General features: G+C 44.0%; 1 protein-coding gene across 1 annotated transcript in view; it reads right to left on the bottom strand.

Moving 5' to 3' along the window:
• The window catches only part of ARFGEF3 (ARFGEF family member 3), a 180246-nt gene that overhangs the window by 30605 nt on the left and 135340 nt on the right, over window positions 1-14301 (bottom strand). The window contains exons 19-22 of the mRNA XM_053592320.1: window positions 13515-13829; window positions 11535-11668; window positions 9010-9155; window positions 7373-7552 (exon numbers count right to left, since the gene is read on the bottom strand). Of these exons, the coding sequence (XP_053448295.1) occupies window positions 7373-7552; window positions 9010-9155; window positions 11535-11668; window positions 13515-13829 (775 nt within the window). The remainder of the gene's footprint in view (window positions 1-7372; window positions 7553-9009; window positions 9156-11534; window positions 11669-13514; window positions 13830-14301) is intronic.

Genomic DNA, 14301 nt, shown 5'->3' with positions numbered 1-14301 from the left:
ACAAACACCAGAAAATATTCACGATCTACACATCCCATAAAAGGCTAATAACTAGAATCTACAAAGAACTCAAAAAAATCAGCAAGAAAAATAATTAACAACATTAAAAAATGGGCAAAAGATCAGAACATTAGTTTTTCAAAAGATAGACAAATGGCCAAGAAACACATGAAAAAGAAAATGCTCAACAAAACTAATCATCAGAGAAATGCAAATTAAAACTGCAATGAGATATCACCTTACTCCTATTAGAATGGCTTCTATAAAAAAGTCCCAAAACAATTGATGCTGGCGCAGATGCAAAGAGAAAGGAATGCTTATACACTGTTGGTGGGACTACAAATTAGTACAATCCCTGTGGAAAACAGTACGGAGATTTCTCAAAAGTTGACCTACCATTCAATCCGACAATCCCACTATTGGATATCTACCCAAAGGGAAAGAAGTATTTTTATCAAAAACATACCTGAAATTGAATGTTTATTGAGCACAATTCATAATTGCAAAGATGTGGAATCAACCCAGGTGCCCATAACAAAATGTGGTATGCGTATAGATATATTATGTATATTATGAAGTACTACTCAGTCATTATCCTAAGTGAAGTATCTTAAGCTGAACACATGGCAGTTCATGGAGGATGTGTTATCCCTTCCCTCACACCTTGCCCAGGGAGTGTCTTCATCTGTATCCTTTGTAATAAGCTGATAAAGGAGATGGTGTGCGCATGGGGAAGGCCCTTGTGTTTATCCACGTGCAGAATAAAACTGACAAAATAGACCCTCCCGGACTTCTGGAAGAGCTGTGCCAGGACCCGCGATTGGCACCCTCCTGGACCCTGGTAAGAGCTGCACCGAGACCCTCCCAGACCTCTGGAAGAGCTGCACCGGGACCTGTGATAGGCACCCTCCCGGACCCCAGTAAGAACTGCGTAGGGACCCGCTACCCTGCCCACTGGGCCTCCCCGTGCCCTGATCAGCAACTCTGGGAGCCTTGCAACCCCGTGTCCTCCCTTCTTGTACCCTCCCAGCCTCCACACTGCCTGCTTGTCTGGCCAGGGTCTCTGGTAGCCGTGTGCCCTCTGGAGCCCTTCTCCTGGCCAGAGACTGCTGGAGCCTTGGGCCCTCTGTGCCAAAGTCACTGGGCACCAGGTACTCCCAGAACCGTGTGCACCACCCCCCTGGCCTGTTGCTGGATCCGGGGGTGTCACACTCTGGAGCTGCACCCACAACCAGAAATCCCTGGCTGGGGCAGCCCCAAAGAGCTACACAGGGTCACTCCCTACAAATATCCAGCAACAATACAGTGATCCCCCTGCATCTAATCTTGGAGAGACACCATCCCAACTCTGAGGATGGCCAGAGGCAACTCATGAGATGAAATCAAAGGAAATACTCTGGCAATATGAATAATCAGAGTAGATCAACTCCCCCAAGGATCAATGGGGCAGACACAGTACAAGATCCCATGCACAAACAAATAGCTGAGATGTCAGAAATCGAATTCAGAATCTGGATAGCAAATAAGATCGAATTAGAATTCCGAGCAGTAACCCAAAAGATGTCTCAAGAATTCAACGAATTCAAAGACCAAATGACCAAAGATTTTGACACATTGAGACAAGAAGTTGCAGCCCTCAAAGATGTCAGAAACACAGTAGAATCCCTTCTCCATGAGATTATGAAGGAGAACTTTCTAGACATGCCAAGAGATTCTGAAATTCAGATAGCAGACAGTTTCAGAACCCCAGCATGACTCAACCCAAATAAGACATCCCCAAGACACATCATAATCAATTTCACTAAAGTTAATGTGAAGGAGAAAATTCTGAAAGCAGCCAGATGAAAGAAAACCATCACCTACAAGGGCAAGAATGTTAGAATAACTGCAGATCTCTCTGCTGAAACCTTTCAAGCTAGAAGAGGATCAAATTTTAATCTCCTAAAACAAAATAACTTTCAACCCAGGATCCTGTATCCAGCTAAACTGAGTTTCATTTATGATGAAGAAATTAAATACTTCAATGACATTCACATGTTGAAGAAATTTGCCATAACTAAACCAGCTCTCCAGGATATTCTCAGATCTATCCTCCATAAAGACCAGTGCAATCTTCCACCACAAAAGTAAACCCACCCAGAAAATTTTGATCAAATTCTAACTTCCACAGTTGCAAAAGGATTAAAAATGTCCACCGGACTCTCGAAAGGCTTATCAATATTCTCAATTAATGTGAATGGTTTAAATTGTCCTCTAAAGAGGCACAGGTTGGCTGACTGGATACAAAAAAACTCAAGCCAGATATCTGCTGCATACAAGAATCGCATCTTACATTAAAAGACAAATACAGACTCAAGGTGAAGGGATGGTCATCTATACCCCAGGCAAATGGAAAGCAGAAAAAAGCAAGTGTTGCAATCCTATTCGCAGACACAAAAGGCTTCAAACCAACCAAAATAAGGAAAGATAAGGATGGACACTTCATATTTGTTAAAGGTAATACTCAATATAATGAGATCTCAATTATTTATGCACCCAACCACAACGTACCTCAATTTATAAGAGAAACTCTAACAGACATGAGCAACTTGATTTCCTCCAGTTACATAGTAGTTGGAGATTTTAACACCCCTTTAGCAGTGCTGGATAGATCCTCCAAAAAGAAGCTAAGCAAAGAAATTTTAGATTTAAACTTAAACATTCAACATCTGGACATAACAGACATCTACAGAACATTTCATCCCAACAAAACTGAACACACATTCTTCTCATCAGCCCATGGAACATACTCCAAAATCAACCACATCCTAGGCCACAAATCTAACCTCAGCAAATTTAAAAAATAGAAATTATTCCTTGCATCTTCTCAGACCATCATGGAATAAAAGTTGAACTAAATAACAACAGGAACCTGCATACCCATACAAAAACATGGAAGCTAAACAACCTTATGCTGAAGGATACATGGGTTATAGATGAGATTAAGAAGGAAATCACCAAATTTTTGGAACAAAACAACAATCAAGACACGAACTATCAGAACCTCTGGGATACTGCAAAGGCAGTCCTAAGAGGGAAATTTATAGCACTGCAAGCCTTCCTCAAGAAAATGGAAAGAGAGCAAGTTAATAACTTAATGGGACATCTCAAGCAACTGCAGAAGGAAGAACACTCCAACGCCAAACCCAGCAGAAGAAAAGAAATAACCAAAATCAGAGCAGAATTAAATGAAATTGAAAACAAAAGAATTGTACAACAGATCAATAAATCCAAAAGTTGGTTTTTTGAAAAGGTCGATAAAATAGATAAACCTTTGGCCAACCTAACCAGGAAAAAAAGAGTAAAATCACTAATTTCATCAATCAGAAATGGTAATGATGAAATAACAACAGACCCCTCAGAAATTAAAAAAATCCTTAATGAATATTACAAGAAACTTTACTCTCAGAAATATGAAAATCTGAATGAAATCGACCAATACTTGGAAGTAGCCACCTACCAAGACTTAGCCAGAATGAAGTGGAAATGTTGAATAGGCCTATATCAAGTTCTGAAATAGCATCAACTATACAAAAATCTCCCTAAAAAGAAAAGCGCAGGACCAGATGACTTTACATCAGAATTCTACCAAACCTTTAAAGAAGAATTAGTACCTATATTATTAAACCTTTTCCAAAATATAGAAAAAGAAGGAATACTACCCAACACATTCTATGAAGCAAACATCACCTTGATCCCTAAACCAGGAAAAGACCCAACAAGAAAAGAAAATTATAGACCAACATCACTAATGAATGTTGATGCAAAAATACTCAATAAGATCCTAACAAACAGAATCCAACAACACATTAAAACAATTATACACCATGACCAAGTGGGATTTATCCCAGGCTCTCAAGGCTGGTTCAATCTACGTAAATCTATAAATGTAATTCAGCACATAAACAAATTAAAAAACAAAGACCATATGATTCTCTTAATTGATGCAGAAAAAACTTTTGATAATAACCAGCATCCCTTCATGATCAGAACACTTAAGAAAATTGGTACAGAAGGGACATTTCTTAAACTAATCGAGGCCATTTACAGCAAACCCACAGCCAATATCGTATTGAATGGAGTTAAATTGAAATCATTTCCACTTAGATCAAGAACCAGGCAAGGTTGCCCATTGTCTCCGTTGCTCTTTAACATTGTAATGGAAGTTTTAGCCATTGCAATTAGGGAAGAAAAGGCGATCAAGGGTATCCACATAGGGTCAGAAGAGATTAAACTTTCACTCTTCGCAGATGACATGATTGTATATCTGGAAAACACTAGGGATTCTACCATAAAACTCTTAGAAGTGATCAAGGAATACAGCAATGTCTCAGGCTACAAAATCAACACCCATAAATCTGTACCCTTTATATATACCAACAATAGCCAAGCTGAAAAAACAGTCAAGGAATTTATCCCATTCACAGTAGTGCCAAAGAAGATGAAATATTTGGAAGTTTATCTAACAAAGGACGTGAAAGATCTCTATAAAGAGAACTATGAAACTTTAAGAAAAGAAATAGCTGAAGATGTTAACAAATGGAAAAACATACCATGCTCATGGCTGGGAAGAATCAACATTGTTAAAATGTCTATACTACCCAAAGCAATATATAATTTTAATGCAATTCCTATCAAAGCTCCATTGTCATATTTTAAAGATCTTGAAAAAATAATACTTCGTTTTATATGGAATCAGAAAAAACCTCGAATAGCCAAAACATTACTCAGCAATAAAAACACAGCAGGAGGAATCATGCTATCAGACCTGAGATTGTACTATAAATTGATAGTGATCAAAACAGCATGGTTCTGGCACAAAAACAGAGAAGTAGATGTCTGGAACAGAATAGAGAACCAAGAGATGAATCCAGCCACTTACTGTTATTTGATCTTTAACAAGCCAATTAAAAACATTCAGTGGGGAAAAGATTCCCTATTTAACAAATGGTGCTGGGTGAACTGTCTGGCAATCTGTAAAAGACTGATTCACCTTTCACCATTAACTAAGATAGACTCTCACTGGATAGAAGATTTAAACTTAAGACATGAAACTATAAAAATACTTGAAGAAAGTACAGGGAAAACTGTTGAAGGAATCGACCTGGGTGAATATTTTATGAGGAGGACTTCCCAGGCAATTGAAGCAGTATCAAAAATACATTACTGGGAGCTGATCAAACTAAAAAGCTTCTGCACAGCCAAGAACATAGTAAGTAATGCAAGCAGACAGCCCTCAGAATGGGAGAAAATAAAGGTTTTAAACCAGAATCCACAGAGAACTCAAACGTATTAGCAAGAAAAGAACAAGTGATCCCATCTCAGGGTGGGCAAAGGACTTGAAGAGAAACTTCTCTAAAGAAGACAGATGCATGATCTATAGACACATGAAAAAAAGCTCATCATCCTTAATCATCAGAGAAATGCAAATCAAAACTACTTTGAGATATCATCTAACCCCAGTAAGAGTAGCCCACATAACAAAATCCCAAAACCAGAGATGTTGGCGTGGATGCGGAGAAAAGGGCACACTTCTACACTGCTGGTGGGAATGCACACTAATACATTCCTTTTGGAAGGATGTTTGGAGAATACTTAGAGATCTAAAAATAGACCTGCCATTTGATCCTATAATTCCTTTACTAGGTATATACCCAGAAGAACAAAAATCACAATATAACAAAGACATCAGTACCAGAATGTTCATTGCAGCCCAATTCGTAATTGCCAAGTCATGGAAGAAGCCCAAGTGCCCATTGACCCACGAATGGACTAGCAAATTGTGGTACATGTATACCATGGAATATTATGCAGCCTTAAAGAAAGATGGAGACTTTGCTTCTTTCATGCTTACATGGATGGAGCTGGAACATATTCTTCTTAGCAAAGTATCTCAAGAATGGAAGAAAAAATATCCAATGTACTCAGCTCTACTATGAAGCTAATTTATAGCTTTCATATGAAGGCTATAACCCAACTATAGCTCAAGAATATGGGGAAAGGGCCAAGGAAGGGGAAGGGAGGGGGGAAGTCAGGTTGAAGGGAGGGTAATAGGTGGGGCCACACCTACGGTGCATCTTAGAATGGGTACACGCAAAACCTACTAAATGCAGAATACAAATGTCTACATACAATAACTAAGAAAATGCTATGAAGGCTACGTTGAGAATATTTCAGATTGTATATGAAACCAGCATTTTGTACCCCTTGATTGCACAAATGTACACAGCTGTGATTTAACAATAAAAAAAAAAAAGAATGGAAAAGCAAACACTACATGTACTCTTCAATAAGCTGGCACTAACCAATGGGCACACTAGTCCACAGAGGAAAGTAAAAGTCATTGAAAATCTAATGGGCTCCATAAGCCCCCTACTAATGGATCCAGTGGAGGGGTATATGGCACACCTCCTGTGTGAAGGACTCAATACAACTCCGACTTTTCCTAACAAATGCAAACAATGTAACCTAATCATATATACCCTTATATTAATCCAAATTAAAAAAAAAATCAACTGGGGCAGGGGAAGAAGGGCAAAAATCTACCTAACAAGTACAATGAACACTATCTGGGTGATGAGCACATTCATAGCCCTGACTCAGGCATGCATCAAAAACATCTGTACCCTCTTAATATTTTGAAATTTAAAAAAACGAAAGAATTAGGAGGAGAAATCTCTATTAAGAGGCAATGTTGAAAACAGGCTGACAGCATCCTCAGGGGATGCTGTCATCCTTTCTATTTCAGCTTCCTAAGGTTGCACTAAGATCTGTCTTCTGTTCCTGTGCCCTCACGAGTGTGATAACCAGAATTTCTGACGGCGAATTCCTTCATGGGACAACCAGCTGAAGGGCTCTGTTTACCTCTCTGAATTCTCATTATCACTTGGTTGTGGGTGTCTTAGGATTCTTTACTTTCTTGATAACATGTCAAAGTATTTAAAAGGAATTTTAAACATTTATTCAACATTGTTAGTAAATTTCAGAGAGAGAGAGACAGTCTGTGTCCCTGGGGCACCAATATGTTGGTTATGACATCTCCAGTGAAGTTCTTTAGCATGTGCCACTAGGTAGAGAGTATAGCAGGAGTTAGGAGCATAGGCCAGAAGGACAAGAAGATAGACCAGTAGAGCCAGATTGCCTAGGCTCAAATCCCAGTCCCACCAGTCACTGATTATGTATTCTTAGCCAAACTGCTTAAGTTCTCTTTGTCACAGATTCCATGCAAGATTATTGTGAAGAGTAAGTTTGTGGAACTCATAGAACAGTGTCTGCCACTGCGCTTGATAAAAGCCAACCATGGTGGTGACGTTGATTGCCGTGGCCCACTGACCTGGTCTTGGACATCCTCATCGCACAACTCCAGCTGCATAATATGCTCCAAAGGTCGGAAGAGCGCTTCATTAAAGTGGAAATGGGGTGGCTCATTCCAGTCTGTGAGAACCTCTGTCAGTATGTCATGGATGAAGGAAACAGCCTTCTGAGACACGTGTCTTTCCTTATGGCAGGCGGCCTGCAACATTCACGAGAGAGTGGGACACACCAGCACAACATGCAAGTAAGAACGTGGCTTCCAGAGGCTTTCCCAACCCACCTCATTACACAGGGGTGGGAGCAGCAACCCTGTTAAAGTCAAAAACTTCTAAAGGGTAAGTATAGATGAACTTCCAACTAAATTACACTTTCAAAAATTGAACCAGCTCATCAGACACAGCTCCACTTTCACTTTAATGTTTCTGGAAAAAAAATAAATTTCTAGTAATTTCTTTCTTTTTCTGTAACATGACAGTTTTCGTGAATGGTATGGAACTGTGGGCCCCAACTCCTGGGCCACAGACTGGTACTGGTCCCTGGTCTGCTAGGAACCAGGCCACACAGAGGGAGGGAGCAGCTGGTGAGGCAGTGAATCTCCGGGTGTATTTACAGCTGCTCCCCATCGCTCGCATCACCACCTGAGCTCCGCCTCCTGTCAGATCAGTGGTTGCATTGGATTCTCATATGAATGTAAACCCTACTGTGGACCACATGTGAGGGATCTGGGTTGCACACTCCTTTTGAGAATCTAATGCCTGATTAGCTGAGGTAGAGCTGAAGTGGTGATGTTAGCACTGGGGAGTGGCTGCAAATACAGATTGTTGTTAGCAGAGAGGTCTGCACAAAGACAGAACTTTGTCACTTGAAGACTCATATCAAAACCATTCTCCCTTCCCCACACTTCACCCCACTCCACTCCACCACTTCTGTCTCCCATGAAACCAGTCCCTGATGCCCCCAAAGGTTTGGGACTGCTGGTATAGAACACGCTGACTATAAAGGCACCAGAAGTCCTCGTGGTCCCATGCTTAGCTATGCCCCCAAAGACATGAAGGTCCATGAGTCATCGGTCCCTCAGTGGGGGTGGCTGATTGCCACATAGCTAACCACTCCTGGTAGTCGTACCCTTTTGTGGTCCTCTCTACGCTAACCCTAGGCCTGCGTGTGTGACTTGTGACATAGCCTGTCTCAAAACTTTTGTACTAAGAACCATGTACTATCTTTTAGCTCCAGACCACTCAGGGTGACACCAGATTATAAAGAAGTAAAACCTGGCTGTGCAAGGCTCCTGGGTGGTATAACTGTAAAGAAAGAGGGTCACGGTGAGACCAGGCAAGAGCTGCCCATCAGGTGACTGTGCAGATGCCATGAGGTATAATCACAAAACAGTGTTTGTGGCCTGAGGATGGGCGAATTCTCGTTGCTCTCTGGGCACAGAGCTTTGTGACCACATGTGACTGGAAGCCCCGGTGTTGGCTCTGCTGTCCCCTGAGTTGTCGGTCCCGGCCTCTTCCCAACTTCCCAGTGCCCACCTCCACCAGGTGCAGGCCCTGAGTTGTCGGTCCTGGCCTCTTCCCACCTTCCCAGTGCCCACCTCCACCAGGTGCAGGCCCTGAGTTGTCGGTCCTGGCCTCTTCCCACCTTCCCAGTGCCCACCTCCACCAGGTGTGGGGCCACCAGGCTCCAGCAGCGCATCACATGGAGCAGCGGTCGCGCTTTGCTCCGTACAATCCTCAGCATGGCGTCCCCCAGGCGAAACAGGTGGAGGGCGCTTTTTCGGTCTTGGGTGGATTTAACCTCTCCTGCAGGAAAGTAAGACCATAAAAACCAAAAAGCCCAGACTCAGAGACAGGCTGAAAATCTAGGTACTGTGCTCAGAGTAGTGGGATTATTCCCCGTGGGCTAATGAAACCCTGGATTCGAGAAGAGTCGGGTGGTTCACTCTGCAAGGCCAGCACCTTTCCCTCATTCACCACTGTACCCCCAGTACCTGGGACATGGCAAGTGTGAACAGTGCTTATTGATAAGAGGGGATGGCATAACGGTTAAGGAGGAGAGCTGGGAAGTCTAAAGGTTCAAATCCCGGCTCTACCACTTGGCAATTGCATTATGTTGGACTAAAGATTTTTCCCTCTAATTATCTCATCCATTACACTGGGGGAAATGCCACCTATGTCTTAAAGTTGCCAAGGATAAAATGTGATAATATGTATAAAGTGCTTGGCATAGGGCCTGGCACATGCTAATGGACCAACATTTTTACCTGGTATTATCACCGTCATTGTTGCCCTTCACAGTCATCATCTGCTTTGCCAATCCTTAATGGCACCTCTGAGGCCACTACTCCGCAGACCAGGCCCCCCCTCCCTCTACTATGCAGTAACACGCTTGGCCTGCTCCATCTCACCATGGTACAATTCTTGCCTATGCTACCTCAGGCCACTTCTGTGCCACTGTGGCTGAGGTCTTCCCACCTCCTTCTCGCTCATGCCCCGTTGCGTCACCTATGCTTCCCACACGGTGCTGATCTTTATCTGGCTCTTCCAACACAATTCTCCTTAGCATTAGTCTTGCCATGTCAAACTTCAAAATAGGAGGACAGGTTAAGTATCTTTATCTGATATGCTGAGACAAAAAGTGTTTCAGATTTCATATTTTTTCAAAGTTTGGCATATTTGCATAGACATAATGAGCTATCTTGGGAATGGGACTGAGGTCTCAATGCCAAGTTTATGTTTCCTATACACCTTTGCATGTAGCGTGAAGGTCCCTTGAAGACCCCGAATAAGCTGTGTTACAAAAAAACACGAGGTCAGGTGTAGAATTTTCTTCTTGTGATGTCATGTCAGTACTCAAAAAGTTTTGGATTTTTTAGCATTTCAGATTTTTGGATCAGGGATGCTCAAACTTGTAGTAATAGCCATGGACATGGGTTGGATGTTTACTCGGTATCCCATGTTGTATTGGTTCTTTATGTCTTTAATCATTTTACATTTTTAAAGCAACCTTAAGAAGTAAATATAATTATCGTCATTTCACACAGCTGTCAGTAGTGTCTGAGAGGTGAAGTGAGGCGCCTGACACGCTGCAGCTGCTAAAGAGGTTCAAGCAGCACTTTGACTCATAGCTGACCGATTCCACTGCCAGGCTGCCCGCTCCCAGGTTTGATGCCTCTTCCCTCCTCGGCTCTTTGTTTTTTTGTAAGCTCACTGCCTACACAAAAGACTTTGAAGATTACCCCTGGGCTTAGAGATGCTTTGGAAGTCTGATACATCTGGGATGCTGGCTTTATATAGCCAAGGTTTTAAAGTCTACTAGAAGCCAGAAGGGAAAGAACTGTGGTTCTCAAATCCCAATGAGCAACGAGAATGAAAAGGTCAAATATAATGCAGTTAGAACTTCACAATCCAAGGGGGGGAAGGGACCCAAGAGGTTGTGCAGTCCAACCTCCCACCATGGTGCGTCTCAGCACATGTCTCTCAGAACTCTCTCTGCCAGAACAATAAGGTGTGCATTGTTTCAGCACAGCCACCTGTGCTGCTGATAAACAGTTCCATTTGTGAGCAACCTGCCTCTCATCTGGAACCCCTGAGCAACTCAGTACAACTCTGCCCGCTCTTCCCAAGGTTGGCCTTTAAGAGGGCCTCATCTCTCCATCTGGCTCCCCTGGGAAGACAGTGATACTGACCCACCATGAAGGGGCTATGCCTCCAAGAACAGTTTTGAAAGGGTGGCCTGAGGTTTCTGTTAAGCCTTCCATTTTTCACCGTCCTTTTTAAAATCAGTAGTTGCTTCTGCAATTGGCTGGACAGAGAGAGTAGTGTGGTTTGTGATATGGAAAAAGGTCCCCACCCTCATTTGCACCCTACAAAGTAGGCACAGGACTTGTACATCATGAGGATAAATGCACACAAGGATAAAGGCACACGACTTGTACGTCACTTGTCCATCCAGCAGTAGTACCCACCAACATGGCAGCAGTGACATTTCATTCACTGAGAGTTATACCACCCTCACACACCATGCCACCAAACCCAAAGGCAAATCCAGACTTAAGCTTAGCTCATGAGAGTGTGTGCAAAGGGAATGTGGGCTTACACCTTCAGGCACACTGCTGGTGTTAGAGACTGAGACTGTTTCCTGCTAACTTCCCATCACGGTCTCTTCAGGGAGAGAATTACCTGGCATTGCCAGAGAGTAATCGACTGTATCCGTAACAGAATGGAAAAGCTGGGACTGTGATGCTTTCTTCAGCTGGTAAAGGAAACCTCCCAAAGCCATGAGGTTCAGCTTATCCGTAGCATCTTCAAAGAGCCTGGATGTAAGGAGAAAGAGATCTGTTATTTGGAAACATTTCAGCTGGGTCCTTAAGGCAGAATGATTATGGGAATTTTGTTGATGTGATTAACGAAAATGCTGTGTAAACACTGCAGACAAATTTCTAGTATTAGTGTGTCTATTATCACTCTGTACAAGTCTGCTCTACCCATGAGGTTTTAATACAGAGGGCACAAAGCATATTTTAAACAGTATCTTTGTAATCTCTTGGTCTAGCTCAGGCATGGTGGACACTCATAAAATAGCATTTGGCAAGATGTTGAAAGAAGGCAAAGACTTGCTCCTGGAGACTTAGTAATTGGGCACAGAATCCTTAGAATTAGCTTCAATTTCATAAACTATGTTAAAAAACAAAATCCAGTAAATTAAGGAAGAGGTTTTTGTTTGCCTATAGTTTATAGCACTGGGCTTGACACTGAAGGAGATACAAAGCCCCTCGGGGTTGAGGACTGGTCTCATCCAGAGTCCCGGATGTCACAAAAGCATTTGGAAGATGGAATGTTCCCTAATAGGATGGATCATGCAGGTTAATTTCACTCAGCTGGGCACAAACATTTCCAGCAGAAAAATTTAGGAAGGAGGAGGGGAGCGAGGTGGCAGGACTTAGAAGAGAATCTGAGGTCACTGGAATAAGGAAGGTAAAGATCAACTATCAGTTTCACGTGGCCCCATGGGAAATGCAGCAGACCAGGCTCCATCACGCCGGGGTCCTCCAAGCCTGGGAGAACAGCAGGGGGCAGCAGAGCTGTGCAGTGGCAGCAACGCCACGTGCTGCCTCAGAGAGGAGGTCTCTAACAGCAGTGGAATCACTGGTGCTCCAGGAAGGAGCAAAATGAGCCACACACGTTTTAAGATGGGAGTTGGTGGACTACACATTCACGAATTATAGAAACAAAGACATTTTTCTTGTGATTTTGCAATTCCAGTTATGTTATCATTTGGTTTCTGGGGCTCATTAACCATTTCTTCTCCCTCTTTCCTAGTGAGAAAATAGTAGTGAATATCACACTGACACCTGCTTATCACCACCCAGATTCCCAAACACTTTTGAAGCTAACTTGCTGCACCAGCGGAACACTGAGTGAGCACGTGTGTAGACCAGACTGAGTCAGCGACGGGGAGAGTGCGTCTCCCTGCAGCTGTGTGTGCAGATGTGACATGCACCTGGGAGTGTCAGAGCTAAGATAAGAACCCAAGTCCGTCTGAGCTCAGCCCAGCCCAGCCCAGCCCAGCCCAGCCCAGCCCGGCCAGCGCTCTTCCCACTCTCCAAACCTTCCCTGTCCATCCGCCTCAGATAAACTTCACTGTGCCTGTACCAGGGGAGTCTGGGCAGCATGGCCAAGAGGTGAGTGAGGTGGTGGAAGGTGAGACTGGTGACCTGAAGTACTTTCAATGCGGAGAAGCGTTACCAGAGGAGGCGACTGTCCCTTTTCCCTCCTGACTGTCACATGGGTGCTGGGTGTCAATAAATACTGTATCATACTAGTGGGTATGAGATTTTGTCAACAGTTAGAATCATAAAAATAGTGTATTTTTACCATTTCAAAGCTCTCCTGTCATTCTTTAAGCTGTGCGCTAAAAGATGTAACCTCACAATTACACCAGAGAGTGACTTTAAAAACCCAGGGCCAGGGAGGTGCAGAGCTCTAGCCCCAGGTGGCCTGCCTCAGACCCTACAGAAACATTTCGCTGAGTATGGGGCCTGGTAGTGGTGAGAGCTACGCTTCAGAAAGATCAAACAGATCTGAGTGACTGGCTAATGAATCAAGTTGTCCCTGGAGAGACTCTGAGAGCAATGAGGATGTGGGGGTGGGGACGCCCACCTGTCGGCCTGGGTGGAGAGGGTGAGCACCACCACGGCTGCGCTGTTCCCACTCATAAGGCCACCACCGCGGAAGTCGGAGGCCCGGCCTCGGCTGCCTTCCCGGACCAGGTCTTGGATGGATGGTGGCTGCAGGACAGGGGCCATGCTGAGGGGCCGCCCTTGCTCCAGGCCCTGCTCCTGGGGTGAGCCCTCACACCCTGGGTCCCCAAGGAGACCCCCGGCTGCCTTCTGGGGCTGGCTGATGGTCAGAGGGGGCTGTGCAGTGTTGTCGCTGAAGTGGGTGTGCTCCAGAGTCCCCACATACTCACACACCCTGGGGATGGGCACAAGCAAGAGTGTCAGTCCTTGCAGCTCCACCGACCCCATGGCTCTGCAACCCTTCCAGGTCCCTCTCCTCCAACCACAGCCAGCTCCTCCCTCCCTCTCACTGCACTTATCATTTTTATTATTATTAGTGTGAACTGGATCAGACAGCCTGAAAATGGGTAAAGGTTCCTCAGTTTCTCTCACTCCAGGCTGGGAGAAAGTTGGGCAATAAAGACCTGGCCACCCTGTGCCCTCCTGTCTGGCTTACTGGCTGATCTGGACTTTGGCTATTGGAAGGAGTTTTTCCAAGGGGTTGTCTTTCCCTCTGATAGTGCTGATCAGAAGGTGGGAAGCTTTTTCTTAGGATGGGGCCCTAAAGTGGCCATGTATATGATGGACAGGCCCTCTGGCCACAGTGGGGTTCTGCCCAGCCATGTCAGCCACGTCATGCCTGGTCCTGATGGCTCCATAGAATTCAT

The sequence above is a fragment of the Nycticebus coucang genome, chromosome 5 (genome assembly GCF_027406575.1).
Source record: "Nycticebus coucang isolate mNycCou1 chromosome 5, mNycCou1.pri, whole genome shotgun sequence".
NCBI classification, from domain to species: domain Eukaryota; kingdom Metazoa; phylum Chordata; class Mammalia; order Primates; family Lorisidae; genus Nycticebus; species Nycticebus coucang.
This window is presented reverse-complemented; position numbering and strand designations above follow the sequence as displayed.